Source organism: Rhinolophus ferrumequinum, chromosome 21 (genome assembly GCF_004115265.2).
Source record: "Rhinolophus ferrumequinum isolate MPI-CBG mRhiFer1 chromosome 21, mRhiFer1_v1.p, whole genome shotgun sequence".
Taxonomy (NCBI): domain Eukaryota; kingdom Metazoa; phylum Chordata; class Mammalia; order Chiroptera; family Rhinolophidae; genus Rhinolophus; species Rhinolophus ferrumequinum.
Window position 1 is genome coordinate 52,646,386 of NC_046304.1, and position 22,673 is coordinate 52,669,058.

At 53.8% G+C, this 22,673-nt stretch overlaps 1 protein-coding gene across 3 annotated transcripts in view; it reads right to left on the bottom strand.

The window, feature by feature from the left end:
• Nucleotides 1-1,601: 1,601 nt before the first annotated feature.
• The window catches only part of TIMP2 (TIMP metallopeptidase inhibitor 2), a 44,891-nt gene continuing 23,819 nt past the window's right edge, over nt 1,602-22,673 (bottom strand). Inside the window, exons 1-5 of one of the 3 annotated variants that reach the window (XM_033089670.1) lie at nt 13,766-13,799; nt 13,220-13,320; nt 11,067-11,175; nt 3,379-3,503; nt 1,602-1,926 (exon numbers count right to left, since the gene is read on the bottom strand). In XM_033089670.1, the coding sequence (XP_032945561.1) occupies nt 1,729-1,926; nt 3,379-3,503; nt 11,067-11,175; nt 13,220-13,320; nt 13,766-13,784 (552 nt within the window). In that variant the 5' untranslated portion in view covers nt 13,785-13,799 and the 3' untranslated portion in view covers nt 1,602-1,728. Of the gene's footprint in view, nt 1,927-3,378; nt 3,504-11,066; nt 11,176-13,219; nt 13,321-13,765; nt 13,800-22,673 lie in introns of those variants that run through there. The other 2 variants (XM_033089671.1, XM_033089669.1) reach the window with 2 other exon arrangements.

Here is a 22,673-nt window from a genome sequence, read left to right on the forward strand (position 1 = left end):
CCTAGTCTGCCCTGGAAAGGGAAGTCATCAAAATCTATGCTGACCAGGTCCCGGGAGGGCATGGGGGCTGCATGCCACTTGGGGGTCAGGAGTCTTACAGGTGCTTTGGGGTTACCACAGAATAGAGCAGGCTTAGAAGACGGTGACTTGGAAAGATTGCAGAAGGACCACTCACAGGCTGACAGACCTGTGTCACCATGTGTGTGTGCACGCGTGCACACGCGTGCACAATGTGCATGTTTGCACACATGCACGGAAAACTCAGGACTTTATCTTTACAACCCAAGTAGGAAGGAAAAGGAGATTATTGTTACTGAGAAATTTCTGCCCAGGTTCACCCCCATTTTACTGGCATCAGAAAACCATGTTTAGGGAACAAACAGGATTCCTAGTTTCCTATGAAGTTTCTTAATGGAGACATCTTTGTAATATAAGAAATATAAGCAGAGGTTGGTATACCTGCAACTTGGGTTCACGTGCTATCTGAGAATTCATCTTTAGAAGAATGAGATGTCTCTTAAAGCGGGCCACAGGGTCCTGGAGGCCCAGAAAGAAACGAGTTTTACCAAAGCCACCTTCTGCCAAGGTGTGTCCCGTCCTAGGCAGGACTTCCTAAGACACTTAGCTAATGTCTCTCGCAGAAATACAGGCACAGCACGGGGACTGTCAGGCTTTGAGGGGAGTCATATTACACCTTCTCTGGTGGGGCTCTGAGGTGTGTTGGGGAACATGCCCTCAGGGTGTGCAAACAGAGCAGCTAGCTAGCTCATGCCACTGGCCACACACGAAGGCCTGCAAGGACAATTCACACAACTCCATCTAGATGCCCGGGGCCGGAAAGAGGAGGAGGAAGCATGAGCGACTTCAGAAGCTCAGGAACAAACCACAAGGGCAGCCAAGCATCCCCTAAACATCTGTCCTCAGGGCAGAATGTCACACATTCCCCTAAGGGTTGGGGAATGTGTGTGTGGTGGTGGTGGGGTGGCGGGGGGGGGGGGGGGGGGGGAGGACTGAAATGACTTGGCTAAAGCTGAAGTTTGTTACTCCCACATCTCTATGAGGCCCAGAGGGAGGCTCCCACTGGAATTCTGAGGATTAACAAGATCAATGGGGCTCCTTCCAGAACTAGCCACTGGTCCAGGGCTGCTCCTGGAGTATATGGGAGTCACAGGTGCTGAGAGTCCGTGGTTGGCACAGGGGACACGGAGCTGAGTGGGGTACTTGGAAGGGGCAGGAGCTGCCACCCTAGGGCCAGAGGTGTGGAAGCTGCAGGAAACGAGGGACATGCCCCTCTCGAGAGGAAAGGGACCTGGTAGGCCTGCTACACAGTCTTAAAACGACCCTCAAATGTTTCTGCAAAATGTACATTTCCAGGCTCTGCCCTGACCAGGCCAGGGGGACCCCTACATGCTGCCCGCTCAGCGTCTGTGACAGTGCCAAGGCTGGGCTTGGGAGGGAAGCCTGTGTGTCCTACCCCTGGCCACACCCCAGGATCGAAGACTGAGACGCACAGTGGACAGGCTGGCGGGTACAGTGTGGGACCGACGTCTCCCTCCAGAACCACAACCGTGTTTACAAGGAAAAAGGGGCGGGGAGGAGAATCACACTAATTTAGACCCACTTGGATGACTGTTTTATTCATGCTATTTCCAGGAAGGGATGTCAGAGCTGGACCAGTCGAAACTCTTGGAGGCTTTTCAGTTGACCACAGGGGTGCTGGTGGCCCGCTTACGGGTCCTCGATGTCAAGAAACTCCTGCTTGGGGGGCGCCGCTCCGCGGTACCACGCACAGGAGCCGTCGCTCCTCTTGATGCAGGCGAAGAACTTCGCCTGGTGACCGTTGATGTTCTTCTCCGTGACCCAGTCCATCCAGAGGCACTCGTCCGGGGAGGAGATATAGCAAGGGATCATGGGGCAGCGTGTGATCTAGGAAGAGGGGCACCGAGGTGGACTCAGTCGGGGACCGAGGCCGCGCGGGGCATCTCCAGAACCCCACCACACGCCTGGCAAAGGCAGTCAAACAGTTTGTTGAATGAATGACCAAATAAGTGAAGCAGAGAGGGAGGGAGCTGGGACTGGAGTCGAACCTGCTCCACCAATAGCCTTTCCTGAGTCCCATGCTGTCCGAACGGCAGCAGGCAGCCTGCCCAAGGGGAGATGAAGCCTGGGGGAGTCTTGTGCATGGCCTCTGCACCCCCAGCTACTGTAGGTGCTCCTCCACTCTGGGCCGTCTGGTCTACCTTCTCTGAGCATGGCAAAATGGCTTTAGCTTAGCCCCGCCCTCCTGGGGGTACAACAGTAATTGTAACAACCACCACAAAGGGTCTGAAATTTCCCGGAGACAGGCACAGGTCACATCAAAAGGATGGTGTCTTGCTGTCAAGCACGCTGGGGCTTAGAGGGGACCAGCAAGCTGAGTCTATAGGAGGGTGAAAACTTCCTGGCCACGTAATGAAAAAGGAACTGGTTTGTGATTTCATGTTGGGTAGAGGGGTTCATCCAACCTACGTGTAGCCGAAGGTCAGAATTCACGTCTCAGGGGAGCTAAGGGCCGGACTGGGAGGAGCTACAAGGATGGGCAGGAGGGCCGTGCACACAGAGCCACCGGCACCAGCCAATCCCAGCTGCCTCACCACAGGGTCGTGCGTGGCCCGGCACCTCCTGGACCCAGACTCACTACTGGTGCCGCAGAGGGGCACCTGGTACCCAGCAGTGCTTCCTGCGTTGAGGCTGACGGGAGCAGGGATGGGGATGGAAGGGTGTCAGGAGACGACAGGACCCGAGCCTGGGGGCCAGGGGGGTGGGTACAGCTCCCCTTCTACAGCTGCCTAAGTGTCAGCGCTGCCCTCACTGTGCTTGGCACAACCCCCGAGTCACATTTAAGAAGGGGTGCTAGAGTTTCAGGTGTTCTCGACACACAGACCCCACATTTACAAGGACCCGTGCACGGAAACGGCTGGAACTGTGGGCAACAGTGTAACACCTGGGACACTTCGTACAGCACACCCCAGTCTTTGCACTTGTATGTTTGTAGAAAAACACCATGGGAGCATCTTCTCCCCACAAAAGTCCTCCTTCTAGAAGGCTTCCCTTCCTAGAAGCTACAGGCCACATGCCAGATTCCCTTTACCTCCCAAATATCCCTCGACAGTGGTGTGTCTCAGGGCTCTGCAGGGGCCAGACTCCAAAGGCTCTGGCCCTGGCCAGAAAAGCCTTACTTGTCTTTCTCTGGGGAGGGGCCACACCTCCCCAGAGCCCTGTGCTAAGTCCGGACCTTGTGCATCGAGAGGCCCTGGAAAGCCAGGCATCAAACCCGGGCAGTCCACCTGGAGGTGGCGGTAATGAGGTGAAGCCTGGAAGGAGGTGATGCCCGCTTACCTTGCACTCGCAGCCCATCTGGTACCTGTGGTTCAGGCTCTTCTTCTGGGTGGTGCTCAGGGTGTCCCAGGGCACAATGAAGTCACACAGGGTGATGTGCATCTTGCCATTCCCCTCAGCCTTTCCTGAGGAGACACAGGGTCACCAAGCTCAGGGCAAGTTACCAGTTCTCCTCCTGCCCACCTCCCACATCTGGACGCAGCTCGGGCAGGTGGAGGTTTAGTTCTGACAACACTGTGTGTTGTGGTCTGAGCCGTGCGCACCCCCTGGCCAATTCATATGATGAAGCACCTCAGGATGTGACTGGATTTGGAGAGAGGGCGTCATGAGGATGGGTGAGCCCTGACCCCGTATGAGACCGGGGTCCTTATGAGAAGAGGAGATCAGGACCCGGACACGCACAGAGGACAGCCACGAGGAGACGGCCGTTTGCAAGCTGAGGAGAGCGGCCTCAGGAGAACCAACTCTGCCGACACCTTGGCCTGGGACTTCCAGCCTCCACAGTGTGAGGAAATACACGTCTGTGGTTGAAGTCACCCTGTCTGTGGCATTTTGTTACAGCAGCCTGAGCTGACTCACACACAGTGGATTGTTTATTCTGAGTATAAAAGATTGCATGCTCACTGTTGAAAACTTCCACGCAGCAGGAAAGAATTAAAAAAAAAAAAAAAAAAACTCCCCTATTTACATTACCCACAGCTAACATTTTGATGTATTTTCTTCCAATATTCTTTTATGCACACGTATTGACATAAAAATCATGTTGTATGTAGATTCTGTTGTTTCCTGTTTCCATTTTTCACCAAATAATTTATTCATGAGCATTTCCTCCATTTGAGGTCAAACTGGTAATTCTGGGTTTTTCCTTTACCAACAGCAAAACCACGGACTTTTACGCAGGTGGGAATCTGCTCGGAATTCCCACCGTTGGGATGATGAGATGCTATTCGTCTCACTCACCTTGGGCTCCTGACTTGGCTCCCTCCCTGCCTTTGCAGTCTTGGCATTAGAACAGCAGGAGAAAAAGACAAAGGCGTGTATTCTGCTGAACGACAGAACCCAACGAGGCCTGCGGAGGTCACTTAAAACCTCACCCCTCCTGCTAGGATGGCACCTTGTCAGGAGACACAAATGCCTAGTAACGAGCATCGGAAGGGAGCCTTGGGCTGTCCCCTGCGTACCTCCGAGTGACAAAGCTTCGGTGCATCCAGCTTAAGGACCTCAGGCACAGCGCTGGCCAAGGGGAATCCACTAACAGAAACGTGCCCCGTGAAGTAATAATGCAGCTTGTCCACTGCACCCCGACAGGCATGAACGACACCGCGGCCTGGGCCAGGGGAATCGCAGACCGGCTTGCCTGAGGCTCCGAGCAGGCAGTGCATCCTGTGGGCTGCGCAGACTGCACGCGCCACTGCTCGGGTGCGAACGCTTATGCCCCTGCTCGTGTTTGAACTGCCCTCCTCGCTTTGGGAGCCCCGCTTTTCCCTGTATCTGTTTGGATTTGTATGACATCCCAGGGGAGAAAATGGATTCGATGGATCAAGAAGCACGCATTTATTTTGAATCCTACTCACTAAAAAGGAAGTGTTCAGGTGGCCTGAAACACTTCATAGATATTTGACTTTCCTTCTAGACTTGTAGCCATTTTCTGTGAGTTCAAAATAGCTAGTTCAAAAGAGCAGAACTACCAGATGGCAAGTAACTCACTCCTACATCCTGGTTTCTTCTGGCACTTACTACCTGGACAGGTGTACTGCCCAGCCTCGTCATTCCTTACAGACAGGCCGAGTTTCATTCTGGTTCCGCCCTCCAACTTTCTAGAGTAGTGTTTGCTGTATCCCTGACTGGCATCAATATCCCTCTTTCTATTGTTCATTGTTTTTCGTATGTCTCTTATTCCTTAACCACATCATAAGCATATGTAAGGGCTGTGTCTGAATCCTTTTCTAGCCACAGTTCCTTGCACGTAGTCATTGCTCAATAAAAGTTTACTCATGACGACTTGGGCATTTATTCTACCAATTCACCTCATTATCTGTCTTTTCCTGCTGTCTTCCTTTTCGACCTTCTCACTACCAATTCAAGCATCTGCAGAGAGTAAGCAAAGGCAGGACGTGGGGATGAAATGCACATTGTCTCTTTTCAACGGCCCTCATTCCTGGGCTAACATGGCCTTTGGAAGCCGTGGGTAAATGGAGTGGCCTCTCAGAACGTTAAAAGGAAACCCCTTTCACAAGAGACAATTAAGACTTGGTTGGGCATGCATGCTGTGAGCATCTGTTACAATATTCTACTCATGTCTGCCTCGGAAAAAAGCAAAGTCTTTCCTGGAGACAGAAAAATAGGAATTAATTAAGATTTGTAGCTGAGGGTTGCATGTTTATTTTTCCTTTTGGGGGAGAAGACTGTAGAAGGAAATTGCAGGGCCAATTCTGTAAGAGTTCCCGAGCACGAGCGTCTCCTGGTGCCCAGCGTGACATGTGGACTTGAGTCACCAGCCCCGGAGGGGGTAGGCTGCCTCAGCCCTGCGGTTACTGGCAGGGCTGCAGCCAGTGCCGGCGGAGCGGTTTGCTGCACCCCGTGATTTCTGGCTAGCAGGAGAAAAAGATCTAGAATCTGTGCTTCAGAAAGTTGACACCAGATCTGATCTGGAGCTGTGTCACTGAGCCCGGGGCAGAAGTCGGATTAGACAGGTTCCTCGGCAGCGAGCTGAGTCAGCCGTTAGAAGTGCCTTCCATTGTTCTACGTCCCACGACCAGTTAGGAAACTGAAATGTGCCCCATGGCACCTGCTTGCTTCCGATATTAACTGTAAGGTAGGCTGAGTGATAGGCACACAGTGTTCCCAGGCGAATGTACGCGTATCTTTAAATGTCTTTCATTTTTATGACACGTGGAGCTACAGTTTAGATGGTTCAGTTGTAGCAAGCCTGTAAAAGGGGTGTTGCAGTTACTTGCATAACTAATAGTCTTCTCATTCAGATTGGGGACAGTTTAATGGACCCGTGTGCAGGGACAAAACACAGACATGTTATATGTTAAATAAATATGGATGATTGAGCTCCTGCATGAGAGAAAATGCCAACATTAACAGAGAGGAATGGAACTTATCAGGCTTTCTGTGACTGACCCTCCGTGCTACATCTAGACACACAAGCCCCTCCCTTTCAGACAAGGGGTTGAGCAAAATACATTCTCCTACCATGGCCCCCAAAGAAATAAAACAAAGCAACCACCAGCAAAATAATCACCACGAAGCAGTGGTACAGACTGTCCTGGGCACCTGTCCCTGATCCACACTTTCTGAGCAGCCCTGCAGGTTCCTCACGCTCGTTGGGGCATGTGGGATGGGGACAGGACTTGAGCCACACACTCAGCAGAGACACTGAATGTCGGGACTGGGGCTCCTGACTGCTGGACGTAAGCCACCTCCTGGGCTGTCCTGCACTGGGACCCGGCCAAAGTGTCCTGTGATCTGGACCGTCCCTCTCACAGAACGAGGGCAATGTCAAGGTCCTCAGGATCTCTGGGCGAAAGGCAGGTCTGACTGACCACAAAATGCCACAGAAGATGAAAAGGATGTCCGAGAGTCCTTTTGCAAGAGACGTAATGGACCTCGGCTGCTGGGCGCAGCCCTCCTGAGTATTCGGCGTCTCAGGGATCTGTCTCCGATCCAGAGCAGGGAAGGTTCTCGTTAGAAGCTGGCTCTCGGTCCTGGCCGCACCCCGGATGTTCCTGGGGAGTTTTAAAAAGGCTGATGCCTAGGCCCCGCGCCCGGACATTCTGCTGGAATTGGTCAGGGTGCAGCCTGAGCATCAGGAGTTTTACAAACTCCCTGTCGAATTCTAATGAGCCATGCAGGTGGAGGACCACTGGGTTGGATGTTGGGGCATCTAAAACCTGGACCGAATGAACAAAGTAGCTGAGCGTAATAGACCCAGGAGTCAGGAAGACCAGAATCTAAATCTGGCCGCACTGTTCCTCGCAGCGTGACCCAGGCCGAGGCGTGCTGAGAAACATCTAACCACCAGCTTTCTTGGGAAGAAAAGCTCCAGTGTGTGGCATCTGCTGATTTCTATGGTGTAAATATTCCCACCCTTGCCAATTTTAAGCTATCAACATGAAATCCATTAAAATTTAACAATCGGCTCGCGAAAGTGGGGTCAGGCATACACCATGTAGCAGGTGGGGCACACTGCTCCACCTCCCTATTCCTTAGTTTTCCTCATTTGAAAAATAGGGATACTAGCTCCTTCATCATAGAGGGCTGAGAGAATTAAATGGAATCAACATGATAAGCATTTGGATGACGTCCGTGCCAGGGAAAGGGCACTGCGATTTCCATTAACAGGGAGGTGACAAAGCCTGTCAGAGAACCCAGGCCAAGGTCACTTACCACCCAGGAGCCCAGGGTTTTGGGACCCCGCCCCTCCCCCCTTTAAATGAGTGCTTCCGCAGCTCTGTAGTTTGGCCAGACAGCCCCTAGAGGGCGGTGCGAGGAGCCTGAGCTCTCATTTTGTAGGGTTGTTCCTCACTCACCAACACAAAAAGGACGCAGAAAACTAGAAGCCATTGATTTGTGAGGGCAGTAAGTTCCTTGCTCCGTGAGAGGTTTTGTCTCCCTTCTCTTGCCTGCAGATCTTATTTTTCTGATCATAAAAGATGTCCTAATTTGCAAAATTTAGCAAATACAGGAAAGTAGAAAAAAGGAGACATAACCGGTGCCAACTTGCAGGCTGGTGTGCCCCCGTACTGTTCCGTGCACCTCCTGGCCCCTCACTGGATGCCTGCTCCCAGCTGTACTGTGAGCGCCACATAACCCTCTCTCTTTGCCGTCTCCTATGTTACTATGATGGCAGAGTCAGCTTGTGAGATCTCTGCATCCTGATTTTGTCCCCGTCCCCCTCGCCCCACGTGATGTTATTTTTCTTATAAAAATGTAGATACTGGGAATGTAAGATGGTGCAGCTGCTTTGGAAAACAGTCTAGCAGTTCCTCAAGTGATTAAACATAGTTACCATATGTCCTGCAATTCTACTCCTAGGTATCTATGCAAGAGAAATGAAAACACACGTCCACACAAAAACCCATACACGAGTGGGTCACAGCGGCATCATTCATAATTGTCAAAAGGTGGAAACAACCCCGAGGCCCATGAAATGATGAACGGGGGTGACAAAATGTGGCCTGTCCATTCAATGGAATATTATTCAGCCACAGAAAGGTGTGAAGTTCTGACACACGCTGCAACATGGGTGCAATTTAAAAACATTATGCTGACTGAAAGAAGCCAAACACAAGGGGCCACATAGTATATGCTTCCGTTACAAGGATTCTACGTACTATATGCTCCCGTTAATATAAAAGTCTGCAATAGGGAACTCTCTAGAGTCAGAGAGTGACTCTACAGATTGCTGAGAGCTGGGGGTGGGAGGAGAATAGGGGGGCTTGGGAAGGTCACAGCTAAGGGTACCTGGTTCCTTTTTGGCTGTGGTGATGATGGTTGCACACCTCTGTCAATTGTTATACAACAAAACCACTTTCAATGGGTGTACTGTATGCTGTGTGAATTATATCTCAATAAAACTGTTAAAAATAATAGAGGCTCTTAAGAAAACATTTAGGAAGTTCAGAAGTTCCTACGAAAAAAGAAACAAAAGTCCCTCATCCTCAAGGAAAGAGACAAAAGTCTTCGTGCAATGTCAAAGAAACCAGGGAAGGAGACGCTGGACATGAGCATTTGAGGAAGGGAGGGGAGTATGACCCAAGGACAGATCACGGAAGTCTCCTCTGTCCCACTCACTCCCCACGGCATCCTGCAGTGACCTCTCGCCGCATAGCCAAGGTCAGCGCCTTTTCTGACACTAACTCTGGATCCTTGCACCTTCAAGGGTCTCTCTCTCTCTCTCTCTCTCTCTCTCTGCACCTGCGAAGCATTCACTCGCTACTCCATCTGCCCCCACACAAAACGTGTCTCATCCTCTCTGATCTCTCTCATGCCCCCACTTGGGAAGGTGAGCGTGCTTCCGGACAGCAGGGGCCCAGGGTCTCCCCTCCCAAGCTCCTGTGCACCAAGCACAACGCTAGGCACTCAGGGAACCTGCTCAGTACGGGTTGATTTGTGTGTGTGTGGGGTGGGGGAAGGTACAAATAACCTAAACAGAAGGAAAGCCCGCAAATTATGGAGAATTTGGATTCCGAGTTTATTTTTATGATTAAGTTTGGATGGTGGAGAAAAAGATAACATCAGTCGAGGGGAGCGGTCCTAAGATCCCGTCCCTTCCTGTCTCCTTAAATTTTTGATCTGACTCCCACGTTCCCAAGGAAGACGGCAGTCAGGTTCCCTAACTGACCGACACAGCACTGGCCAGTCCAGTGGCCACGAGCCACATGAGGCTGTTTCTATTTACACGGAAACCGACTGAAATGAAGTGAAAGCACAGCCACAGTTCCTCAGATGCAGTAGCACAGACGGGGGCCCGTGCACTCAGTAGCCAGCCACCTGCGGCTGCCACGTGGACAGCAGAGACACGGCGCACACCCATCCTTGGTCCCTGGAAGGTCTACGGGATCAGTGTTAAGTCCGAGCAATTCTGCCCCCCAGGGGACATTTCATGATGTCTGGAGACCCCCCCTAAAGGGGAGCGTGTTATGGCAATTAGTGTGCAGAGGCCAGTGACACAGCTAAATAGCCTACAAAAAGCATAGGAAGCCCCCACGACAAAGAATGATCTGGTCCCAAATGTCAACAGTGCGGAGGTTGAGAAACCCCTGCTCTGGACTCCTGGGGTGCAGCCTGGAGGAGGTAGTAGAAAGAAGTAAAGGGAAAGGTTTGTATTTACAAATAAAGTATAAAAAAGGAGATGCAACAATAAACAACGTGGCCAGACAATGGAACACGATTCAGCCTTAAAAAGGAAGGAATCCTGACACCTGCTGCACGGGTGGACCCGGAGGACGTAATGTTGAGAGGCATAAACCAGACACAGAAGGACAAGTGCTGCCTGGTCCCACTTATATGAGGTCCCTAGAGGAGTCAAGTCCATAGAGACAGGAAGTAGAAGGTGGATGCCAGGGGCTGTGAGTGTGTAATGGGGACGGTTTCCGTTTGGGAGGATGGAGGGTCCTGGGGATGGATGGGGGTGATGGTCGTGCAAGAGGGTGGATGTGCTTAACGCCACTGAACTGCACATTGAAAAACGATTCAAATGGTAAATTTTGTTATGTATATTTCACCACAAGAAAAGAAAGAGATACGGGTAAGAAGTATGCTGTACGTGTAACAGTATCACCGATTTAAAACAAGATTTCAACTCTTCTTCCAGCCTCCTGCTCAGCCTTCGGCCTGCATTCCAGCGTCTTTGCACAAGCCTCCCTTCCAGGAACAAAAGGCTAAAATTCTCACCGCTTTGTGTCCACCTGACCTCCAATTTCCTACAACTACAGGTTTATTTTGTTTCTTCCCATCAAGTCACACTGGTTCCACTGTTCTAACATAGGGGAATGCCATGGGCTTCTCTGATGGGAAAAGGCAGGGAAGCCCTGAGACTTCTGTATGCAGCCACTCCCGGCACCAGGCCATGTTCCACCGGCTGCTTCTCACGCTCCCCATGTCCCCGCCCCTGGAGCCAGGAGGCACAGCCCTGGATGGTCTCCAAGAATGTGCCACGTCCCTATCCACACACATACCTGCAATGAGATATTCCTTCTTTCCTCCAACGTCCAGCGAGACCCCACAGATGGCGGAGGAGGGAGCCGTGTAGATAAACTCTATGTCCTTGTCAGGTCCTTTAAACATCTGGGAAGACAAGGGTGAGGAGATGTAAGCAGAGACAGGCTGTACAGCTCGTGAAATGTTCCCACCCAGAACACACGGGGTACCGCCCCACGTGCCCCCGTGGTGCTGAGGGCATGGGAATGGGGGACAGAAACGTGCCAGTGACGTGGATGGAAGACAACCATTCCTAATGCAAAGCGATTCTTGAGTCATTCATCGCTTAGTGTGGCCGTGGTCAGCAGGCTACGCATAACATCCTCAGATGACACCTGTGCTCTCCCTGCCACCAACGAGGGCATTTCAGAATCTCTGTGGCGGGCCTTGTATATCTCCAGGTGATTCTGACCCATCATGGAGGGCCACCACCTTTGTACATTTCCAGGAATTTGACCAAGCACTGGCTACTTGATGGGGAGCAGAGCAGACAGGCACCCCGGAGATTAGGATGTCTGATGTCTCAAGTGCAGAGTGACTTGCAGCCTTTTGGGAACACACCTGCTGCCCAGGTGAAGGGTGCATTGTGCCGGCGCCCTGGAAGGAAGTGAGAAAGCCCCAGCCAGGGAGTTCCTGCTGCCCCACTGGGGGACAGTGACAGGCAGGGATGTGAGTGTGGACTGAGAACAGTTCTCCACCCCAGTTTTGGGGGTACAGCCCAATGGAAGCTCCAGGACCACACAACAAAGGAGCTAAACCAGGGGTGCAGAACGTAGACACCCCAGGCTTTGCAATTCCACTCGAACCTTAGGAGGTTCCTAAGCCAAGGTTAGTTAATAGCACTGGTTTTTGTTTTTTGGGTTTTTATGGAGAGCTTCACCAAGCAAACCCAAAGGGGGCAGGGTCATCCCCAATGTCACGAGGAACCAGCTTTGCAAGAGCTATACTCCAACCCAGGCCCAGAAAGGTCATGTTGCTGGTGACAACATGCTGTGCTAAGTGACATCTTTCACCAAAGAGCTAGCAGCTGGCCTCGGTGTTAACAACAGCCTTTCCACAACCCCTTAATGAGGTCCTACAAGCTGGGCAGACCTATTCCCTTTCCCCGCTTCATAAATAGAGACCTGGCCATTGACGGACTGGGTCACGCCCTTAAATGGCACATATGCAATGATTAAGCATTTCACTGACCTTCAGATAACATTTATTTTCTACTTTTTATTTTTGTAGTAAAATTAAATACGAATGGTGACAAATACTACCACAAAGCTGTACCTCCAGTGGGAGCCGAAAATTTTCTTCCCTCCTGTAGACCAAGTTAGTTCTTGTGGGAAACAAACACTTTCCGCCAACACTGGTCCTACCCTGCCAACCTCCCCCACGGTCCCCCATCTCTCTCTCTCCAACACGGGGTCCTTGCCACATGCCCCCTTCAATGTGAACAATGTTCCAAAATAACCGAACAAACCCTCCAGCACCTTCCCCTCGGTCCAAAGCTCCGGATGCCTGCCTGTCCCTCTCCAGCTGGCAAATCATCTTTTCTGTCAGCAGCCAGGCTGTAGCCGCCATTTCTTCCTCCACTCCCCTCTTTCAGGAAGCCACCCCCAACCGCACCTGTCCATAGGAACCCACATCCTTCCTCCTCTTAGAACTTAAAGCTAACCAGACAAGACTAGATCCCACACCCCAGTTCAGGGGAATTAGGGCTCCCAGGGGCATCGAATGAGTTCTCGCTGCCTTCGATGTGCCCAACAGCTAAGGCACAGACAGGTGCTCACAGAACATTCCATAGACGCCACGGGGAACTTGGTACCTGAACCTGAGGCTATGCCACCGAGTTGTTCTCCATCAAAAGGAAGAGAACACATTCCTGAAATAACCCAGTTGGCGGGACCACACCGTGTCCACACAACTTTTTAGGCATTTATGGTTAAGGAAAATCAGATCAACTTGCGGCTTGATATCCTTACTGTCTGTTCCACGGATGACTGGACTTCGTCCAGGGATCCAGCGGCACCCAGAGACAGCAGGACACTTCCGCACGGTCTCCATCCTCTGGAGGACCCAGCCTCACTCCCAACCCTCCCGACGCTCTGCCCAATGGAGCAGCTCGGCGACGGTCACCCTTTACCTTTATCTGCTTGATCTCGTACTGAATCCTCTTGATGGGGTTGCCATAGATGTCGTTCCCGGAGTCCACCTCCTTCTCACTGACCACTTTGGCCCTGATCACTGCAAAACACAAGGGCACAGAGGTGAGAAGAGTCCCCGCAGCGACACCATCCTGGCTCCGAGGATGGGGACCCCAGCCCCCAGCAGGCCTCAGACTCTACACAAATTGAGGAGGTGGGCCAAGAGTTAACTCTGACCCTCCTGGTTCCAGGATTCTCCAACAAGAGTCCTCTGTCAAGTGGGGCCAAAAGCAGAAGCTCTAGTCCCTTGTGACGGGCGCCTGGCCGTCACTGATTAAAACTAAGCTCTCGGTTGCTGTCAGGCTTAAGAGCCTTGGGGCTTTTTCATTCTCTCCAAGGTGCACGTGTTGGTGGCTGGGGAAGCAGATGAGCAAATTAACTGGCCTTAATCCTGAGCAGTTAAGGATGCTGAAATCCCCCCAACCCCCATCCACGGCCCATTGGCAAACGCCTCTTCAGGATGAGGCAGAAGGACCGTTACCTACCTTGGAGGGCCCTCATCATATTTAGGTTGGGGGTGGGGGTCTCACATCTGAAAGGTCTGTCCTGCTGTCCTCCTAATCTGTCCTAAAGTGTCCCCGGAAAATGTCCTGGGGATGATTCTTTGTAAAAACACAAATTCTATCAGGGACGTGACAGAGAAAGTGTCCGGTGTCTTAACCCAAAGGGCATTAAATGGGGTGAGCAGTGATCACATGGCAGGCCTAAGGGACAGATGCTGAGGAAGGAGGCCAAATGAACAGAAAGATGATCCCGGACCAGGACGCAAGATGAAAGACAGGGGACGAGGTCAGGCTGGAAAGTTTCCAGAATGTTCCCCGGAGCCTGAGGCTGCTCCTGAGCCATGCACCACAGGGCTTCCTCCTAGCAATTAAGTTGGGACTCTGCTCCACCCCGTAACCTGACGGTCACAGATCAGCAGTTCAGACTGTCACTTGGGCAAGGCCCTCCCTTTTTTCATTTCAAGGCTTATCAGTAGGTGGCATAAACTGTTTTAATGGCTTTAAAAGCTTTGCCCTCCAAAGCCCGGCTGTGCAGGGTCACTCTAGGTGACTGTCATGTTAGTGCAGATGCGAGCAAAATAGAGAAATGAGGAACAGACAGCGCCAGGCTCAAAGGAGCCTCCCACCTCCACCTCGGGAGGGCAGCTCGGACCTTAGAAGCGTTTGGCCAGGGCTGTGTTTCCCCACAGAGCAGGGAGGCCAAGGTATGTGGGACACCCCATCTGTGCCCATTCCCCTGGACCCCAGAAGTGCTCTCTAGATCTCGGCCTGGTACCAGAGCCCCCCACCAGGGCCCGACCGCCCGCACAGGCTCAAACCCCAGTTTTATTTCTCCTTCTGTTGGAGCTGAGTCATGACCGGCCCAGGCCACAGGTTCCTGTTTCCCAGGCTAAGCCAGGCCCCGACGTGCAAAGCCACATCTAGGAAATGCCACCCAGCGGGCCACCCCACAACACAGGGCTTTGCCCTTGGTAGCAGGTCACCGTTTCCAGCGTCTCCTCCTAGGCCCCCACCCCCAGCACCACGTGCAAACATCTACCTTGGCTGCCGTCTGCCCTCGTCTAAAATAGGAAATGCTTCGCAACCTGGCGCCAGCCAGTGGCTACTTCAATTGCCTGGCAGCCCCCACCCACTCTTACCGTTCTCCTGGTCCGTGATACTCTCCTAATCCTGCACCTGCTCAGGGGTGTCCCCACCTCTGGACAAGCAAGTTTCTTCTGCTCTGAATGCCATCTCCCCCTCTCTGCCTGAAGAACTTCTACTCATCCTTCAAGCATCCGTTAAAATTGCCCTTTCTTGCCTTGCTCTGGGAAACCCTGTCCTCCTAGAGCACTTGGCACGTCCTGCATCTCTTGTCCATCCTGCTGTAAACACCTGTACGTTTGTCTGCTCAGGGCGCTAGGAGCCTCTAACAGGGAGAGGCTACATTCCAGCCATAGAAATTAGTGCTCTAACATAGTAAACGTTTGCTGAGCCGAACCTGAGAGACTCGGGTTGGCAGCCCGGGGGACATTTGTCTCTGGTCTCTCTTACTCCCTGCCTAATCTGCACTTTACTGCAATGCCACACACACAACAGGTGTTCACGAAACACCCCCATCGGCGACCAGAAAATAAGCAAAAACTACTGTCAAACAGCCGGAAGGTTCCATTCCATTCTGTGCACTGAGGTCCATACGTCTTTCTCCTACAAAAGCCCATAAGCCTCCCAGGCAGTCTGAGTCCTCGTTTGAAAGGGACAGCACAGGTGAAGCCTTTCTTTAGCCCCCTCCCTGCTGTGTGGTCTCAGGGAAGTTGACTGACCTTGCAGAGACACAGCGCTTACATCTGAAACGCCGCAACCACCACCAGGACCCGCCTCCCTCTGTCAGGATGTGCTGATGACCAGGAGATGTGGCCTGTGTGACACGGTGCCAGGCACATAACACACATGTCTAGATCAGGACCACAGAACAAGAGACCTGCAGAGGACACTGGCGTCACCTCTCCCGGTCCCCGTGGGTGAGAGCTGTGTCACACTCCCTGCTCAGGTCCAGACAGCCTGTCCCAGTTGGTACAAACCCCAAGCCTGGGTTTGTTTTGACACAGGTTCCTGACGTATCTGCTTTGCTTTGGAGCTACAGACCACACACTTTCCTTTCCCAAATTGTCAGAAAAGGAGACTGGGTGGCTCCAGGGGCCAGGGCAGACACGTGGGGTTAAGACCAGACGGCTAACTAGCACCGAGGCTGCCAGTGGTTTGCAGCAAAGGGGGGTGAGGGCCAGGAGCATCCTGACAACTATTCAGAATTCTTCGGAGTCTCTCTGAATTCTGGGTGGGAACCTCCTCCCCACTTTGTAGAATAAGAGATCATGAGAATCAAGACCGGCAGAGAAGGGCCAGCTCTAGGGAAACTTCCCCAAAGCACCAACACCCTCCAGGCATGAAGGAGAGACACTGGGCACACACCTGTCCCAAAGAGCCCAGGGGTCCACATCGCTGACCTGCCCAGGGCAGCAGGGACCGTCTGCAGTCAGCTCTGTCGGGTCAGGGGGACACACGCAAAGCTTTGGCAAATGGATTCATCGCAGCCAGAGGATCCCGCCAGCCAGGTGAAGTTTTCCTGAGGGGAAACTGGATGGATGGGCCCCACAGGGGTGTGGGCTGGGGCGGTGTCACGGAGGATCCCAGCCAGCTCGGACCATCCACCTTCTGCCCCTGACAAGAGGCCAGAGTGGGGACTGTCTGCCTTGCCACACTTAGAGCTCAGAGTTGGGCTGCCTTTCAAGTGCAAACCCTAAAAGCATGGGCCCCTCCTGCTTGTCCAGAGGGAGAAAGGGGTGGGGTGTGGGGTGGTTTTCAATAACAGAACTTGCCTTCAAGGAGCATCCAACCCAGGCAAGTAGACAGACGGTGGACAGGAAAACAAGCAGCAGCCTCTTTCCAACTTCCAGGGGCAGGTGGGAAGGGAGGCAAGGAGAGATCTCCAGAAATGTGTTTCCTGCACCCAGGGTGATTGGTAGAGGGATAGAGGCCACTCCAAGTGAGGGGAGGGCCTCCCTGGGTCCCAGGTCACTTAAGGAACAGGGCTGGGGAAAAGCAAAGACACTCAAAACAATCTGGGAAGAAATTAACGTCCAGGCCCAGACACATGTTTACTGAACACCTACTATGTGCGGGGGTCTGGTGTTGGCCCTGGGGATGGGCACACGTCCTGCCCAGGAGGGGGCTGCCCTGCTCTGCCCCCACCCCTGGCCCCAGGAACTAGGGGCGGCAGTAGGAGAGAGGGTCTTCGTAACGACTCCTGTTCTAACTGCTTTGCTCCCAAAAATGATGGTCTCTCCCTGGGCTGCTCAGATTTTGTTTTTAGTTCTTTCCCTTCTGCCGTTAACACAACATCTGGGTTTGAGATCAAGGGTGATACACGGGCTGATGAATTCACCGCCAGATGTTGCCTACTGGAATGCACAACCGTCCACTTAATTCAAAGCACACTCAACCGCAGAGCCCCGCCCCCACCCCGGGCCTCGGACACCACATGATGTCACTTCCCCCCGCTAGGAGCCTGCAAAAACAATCCCCAGCACAGCCACTAGATTTGGGATGGAAAAGAACTGGGTGGGTGGAAAGTCAAGGTCACGGACGATGATCCAAAGAATACAGGCTACTCCAGACTGTGAGAGATGGCAACCACCAGGGAAAACCAAGAGGTCAGACGGGTGGGGGACGTGGGGGGCAGAGGACAGCGAGGGGGCTTGTGGGAACCCTGGGGGTGTGTCCAGTACACCATGTGGCTTGAGCCAACCCCGAGGTGTGACACACTCGGCCCAAGCTGAGGTTCACGTCACCTTCCCACACCCCACCACCACCTTTGAGTCCTACTGTGTTCCTGGAAGTTCCGGAGAAGCAAGAGAAGCACAAGCTGTGTGCATTCTCTCCGGGAAGCCAGCCCCCGCCCGACAACTGCCTCTAAGAAGTTCATGTATTTTACACTTGCTGAATTATCTTTCTTATCTTGCCACGGGCCCACTGCTCTCAGGAGGATCCCATGCGCCACGTATATGAGTATATCCTGGAGGCCCTTTCTCAGTGGTAGTGGGGCCACTCTGCCGCGCATGGGCTCCCAACCCCGGAGCACAGGAAACCTGCGGTTATTAATACGTGACTTGGAGACATTCACGGCCTCGTCCCCAGGCACTCAACACACTCCGTCCGACTCCCAGTCCCGTGCCTACTGAGCAGAGCTTCTGGCTGAGGGAAAAATCACGCATGTGTCCAGAAGAGGTGTGAGAATCCTAGGATCTGGAAAAACATCCGTCTAATACAAGGTCAAACTCTGGCCCCCAGTCACACTGGCTGAGACTCGCAGGGTTGGCTTGGTGTCAGCAGAGGCCACCGCCTCACCCAGCCCAGCCCACCTAATGCAGCCTCCAGCTTGGACCTGGGAGGGATGCCCAGGGTGCTCGCAGGGACAGTGCCACTGTGTTCTTGGAGCTTGCTCACAGGCCTCTGGAAAGTACCCAGCGGTCCTTCCAATGAGGGACACACGCTCCCCGTGCCATGCACTGTGGGGTAGGGGGAGGTAGGGGACCAGCCAGCACATTTCCAAAGGCCCTGCTGGCCCCAGTCAAGAGTGGGTGGGTCGTTCTGCTGCGACTGGAATGGCAACAGGCTGACAGCACCGTGGGCACTGGTTTGAGAGCAGCAGCAGCTGTGAGCAGTCACAGGGGGCCGGCCGCAGAGGACTCTGCATTTCTTAGATACAAATGGTATAACTGCCGCCAGAGCCACAAGTCCTCTGCGGGCCACTGGGTCCACTTCCGTCTCCGGGGAGAATTACACGCCATTTCAGAGAAATTCAGAAAGAAACGATTTTCTCCCCGATGAAACCCAGCCCCCACTCACTCCAGGTCAGGGGGAGGATCCCAGGCTTCCCAGGTGCGCTCTGCTCTGCTGGGGTCCTTCAGGGGGTCTGCAGGGTCCCGGGCTTCTGCCTACACTTCCCAGAGAAGGGGTGCCGCAAATTTAGACATTTCCACCCTCCCAGCAGAGGTACCAAAGTCTGCACGAATACTTGTCACTAGGAATGAGGGAGGCCCTGCCCCTCGATTATTGAGGACCCCTAACTGCTTGCATGTAACTAAATCATCTCAGGGACTTCAGGGGACAGAGTAAAGATGGTTTTGCACCTCTCCCATGGGACTGCATCTGTTTCTTTTAGGGGGTGGGCTGATCTCACCGTCTGGAGGGGTAACGGTGGGCGGACAGTGACCTGCTTTAAGGCCCCAGGTTCTGAGGCCACACCCCTGAACTGCACATGGGGTACGGTCGGTCGAGCAGCCCGGGAGATGTCCCAAGGAATGCACAGTGTCAGCGCTGGCTTAGTGCCTGCAAGTCCCGGGGAGTGTCCAGCCCCACGTGCCCTTTCAGCCTCACTGTCCGCCCAGCCCCCACCTGGTTCCCAGGTGCCCTGGGTGGACCTCGCCATGGCGGCTTTGCCCAAGCACAGCTCTGCCTTCTCTGGCCTCAGTGCCTGGCCCCTTTCGGTCACTGGTGCAGCAGACCTCCCGGTCCACTCCTTTTAGGGAAATGAGCAAAAATGGGGGCCGTCATTTAGTAATTAAAAACAGCCTGTGACGCTGTGGGGGAACCAAGGGCTTCTTGCACCCGAACAGCAGCTGTGAGAGGCCAGACCACCCCTCCCCCAGGGCCCTCCAAATCTCCCCGTCCCCAGGAGCCCACAGATGTCCCCAGCTCTGGGGCAGGGCTGTGCCTGTCCAGGGTGAGGGCAAGACTTGGTCGGTGTGACTCAGGCCAGGGTTAGAGATGCCTGGATTGACAACTGCTCAGAGCAGATGTGTTTCGGTGGGGTTGAGGTAGGCAGGGAGGGTGAAGGGGTGCAGGATGGAGAACCAGCAGCAGCAGAGCAACCCCAGCCCAGGCCACACTGCCTGTGAGCCTGGTACCTGGGGATCTGCCAGGTCTGCCCGGTGCTGTTCAACATTCTAACACATACACGTGAGTTGTTGTCCCCTGGATGCCCGTCTCCATGGAGACCAGCTCTCCCATCTCCATTTCCTGGCCTTTTGCTTTGCCCCCCCCACCCGCCACTACCCAGCTGCCCTCCCTGACCCCCAGGATCCTGGTACAACCCCGACCCCAGCCCCGCCATCCTCCTCCCCTCTGCATGTGGGCCCAGTGGGATCCCATGAGAGAGGCCTTGGTCACGTTCCGAAGCCTTGGGCTCGGCCCTTCCCATTCACGTGCTGCTGAATCATTTGAAAAAAATGCACCCGATCCTGGGAGGATTTGCTGAGAACAGTGCGGCTTTGTGGAGGGAAGTGCTGTTCTGCACTTTCTCCGCCAAGACCCCGAGAAGGAGCCAAGCTCAGCCCTGCAAACCCCAAGCCGGGAGCTCGGAGCCCAGAGCAGGAAGGGGCAGGGAGGAGGCAGAGGGGGCCTGGAGCAACTACCCAGCCGCCCCCAGCAAGCCCTCCGCACCCACAGGCCCAGAGAGGCCAGGCGACAGCTCAGAACTGAGAGGCAGTGAGCAGACAAGGGTCTGTCCCCAAGCTGCCACTGTGGGCTGTGACCTCAGGCAGGTCTCCGCTTCTCTCCAGACTGCCTCATTCTGGCGAGTGGACACCCGAGGGCGGAGCGTCTGGCTCAGGCCCCTGTGAGCACGGACAGTGCCGGGGGCTCTGAGGCCTGTGGTCTGCCCCCCAACAGAGGGGCTGAAAGCCCACTGTCCAGTGTGGACAGAACCCAGTGTGGGCCAACTGCGCGGGGCGTGCCCGGTGTCTCGTTCTCCTCATCAGTGTAGCCTTGCAAATACAGCCCTCAGAGCTGGTAGCGTGTGGCGGTGTGGGTCAGTCGGGCCCTCTGTGTCCAGCCTGGGACATGCCCGGGGCTGTCACAGGACCCACCTGTCCTCGTGTTACAGAGGCAAGGAACTCCCACTCATTGGAAGAACTACTGCAGGTCAGTGAGGATCCCCACTTCCCTCCAACTTTGAAAACCTTATTTTTCCCATTGCCTGACATTTCTGAGGTCCTGGATGTTATCACACATATTATGGCTGTGCACCTAGCTGGGTGGGGGAGGGGACAGGTGGGAGGATCTGAAGAGCAGCACGCACAGAACATGGGGTCACGTCCAAAACCAACGAGGCCCACTCGCCCAGCAAGTGCGGGAGCAGGCCTGCCATCACAGGGTGTCACAGCGGGCCCTGCTGTCCCTGCGTCTCTTGTCCTAGCCGGCACTGTCAGAACCCGCCAGCCCGCACCTGCCGATGGACAGCGGACCTTGGCAGTACCCACATCCAATGCGGCCGTTCCCTGCAAACCCCTGGGACAAACAGGGTGACCAGTGCACCACCAGGTCGGCCACCGAGGCCCTCCCGACTCCCTGTGGTCTGGGGAGATCACAGGCAGGGCTACAAGGAAGTGACTGGACAGCAAAGGTTCTGGTAAACGCAGAGTGAGATAGGAACACGGAAGCTGCCTCCAAACTTGGAAGGAGAAGAAAAAACTAAAACATGGAAAGCTCTAGAAGACACAGGAGGAAGAAGACCCATAAGGGAGGGCCCAAGAAGTGCTTTAGGAGGACAAAGGTGCACACAGCCGCCGCGTGCGGGGTCCTCACTGCCACCCAGCTTCACAGAGACCTTCCAGGAGCCCCATGCCCTTCCAGGTGGCACTGCCCAGCGCCCTTGGCACCACAGTCCAGCTGCATCAAAGTGACCAAGAAGAGAGCAGCCAGGGTCTGCCCTTGGGATCCTACTGAGAGATGGAAGTCACTGTGACATCTCCACGGAGTCACCAGAGGGCCGTATTTTGGAGGGACAGGTCCTGGAGGGCTGTTTCATTCCCCACACCACTGGCCTGGGCAAAGAAGTGCCCCGTCCCCTTTAGCCTTCTGCAGGAAAGGTAGGAAAGAGCACGGCGTCTCGTCCTGCTGCCAGGGGACAGTGTAGGTGTGACTGTCCTGGCAGAGATGAGTCACCCTGCACCGTGTCTCGCTGCCCGTCCCCCACACCTACTTTTAGCTCAAGTGTGGCCAAGAAGGGCACACGAACCACAAATACTGCCTCTGACACTGGAAACAAAACTAACCACACAACGGCAGGCCCGTCCATTCATTAGACTGTGGCTGGCAGGCCAAGTCAGGAAGACCTCATTACTCAACGTTTGGGTCCCATCGTGGCTTTAAACCCGGTGATCCCACAGGACCCTCTCAGACTGAGGTGATCCTGCAGTGGCAGACAGGAGCTGCAGGTGATCTCGTAACACAAGGCTGAGCATCAAGCTAAAGCCAGCACTCCACCCCACCCCCAACACACACAAGGGTAATCCTCATGTAACAGGAGCTCTCCTGACCACGGGACCGCTTTCTTAATCACGATGGGCTTAGATCAAATTGTTGGGCGGCTTTGCAGCCCTGCCCCATGCCCTTCCAAAAGCAGGTGCCAGGAAGAAACTGGGCTGGGAGCAAACATTTGTCTCTACATCCAGTGAAAAAGCCACAGACAGACAGAGGAGACCCACGTGATGAAAATGTGAGCTAGTGAGAGGTTCCTCACCCAAGCTATTGATTTAAAAACAAAACCAGGGGGCAGCCAGTTAGCTCAGTTGGTTACAGCGCGATGCTTGTAACACCAGGGTTGCCAGTTCGATCCCCACATGGGCCAGTGTGAGCTGCGCCCTTCACAACCCGATTGAAACAACTACTTGACTTGGAGCTGATGGGTCCTGGAAAAACACACTTACAATAAATAAAAGTTAAAAACAAACAAACAAACAAAAAAACCCCAACCTCGTGGGAGGCTGTTACTGCCCCACACAAATGTGCACCTTTGGGGGTTCTGGGAACTTGGTGCTCAAGGAAGCCAGGCTGAGGGTCCTCCAGGACC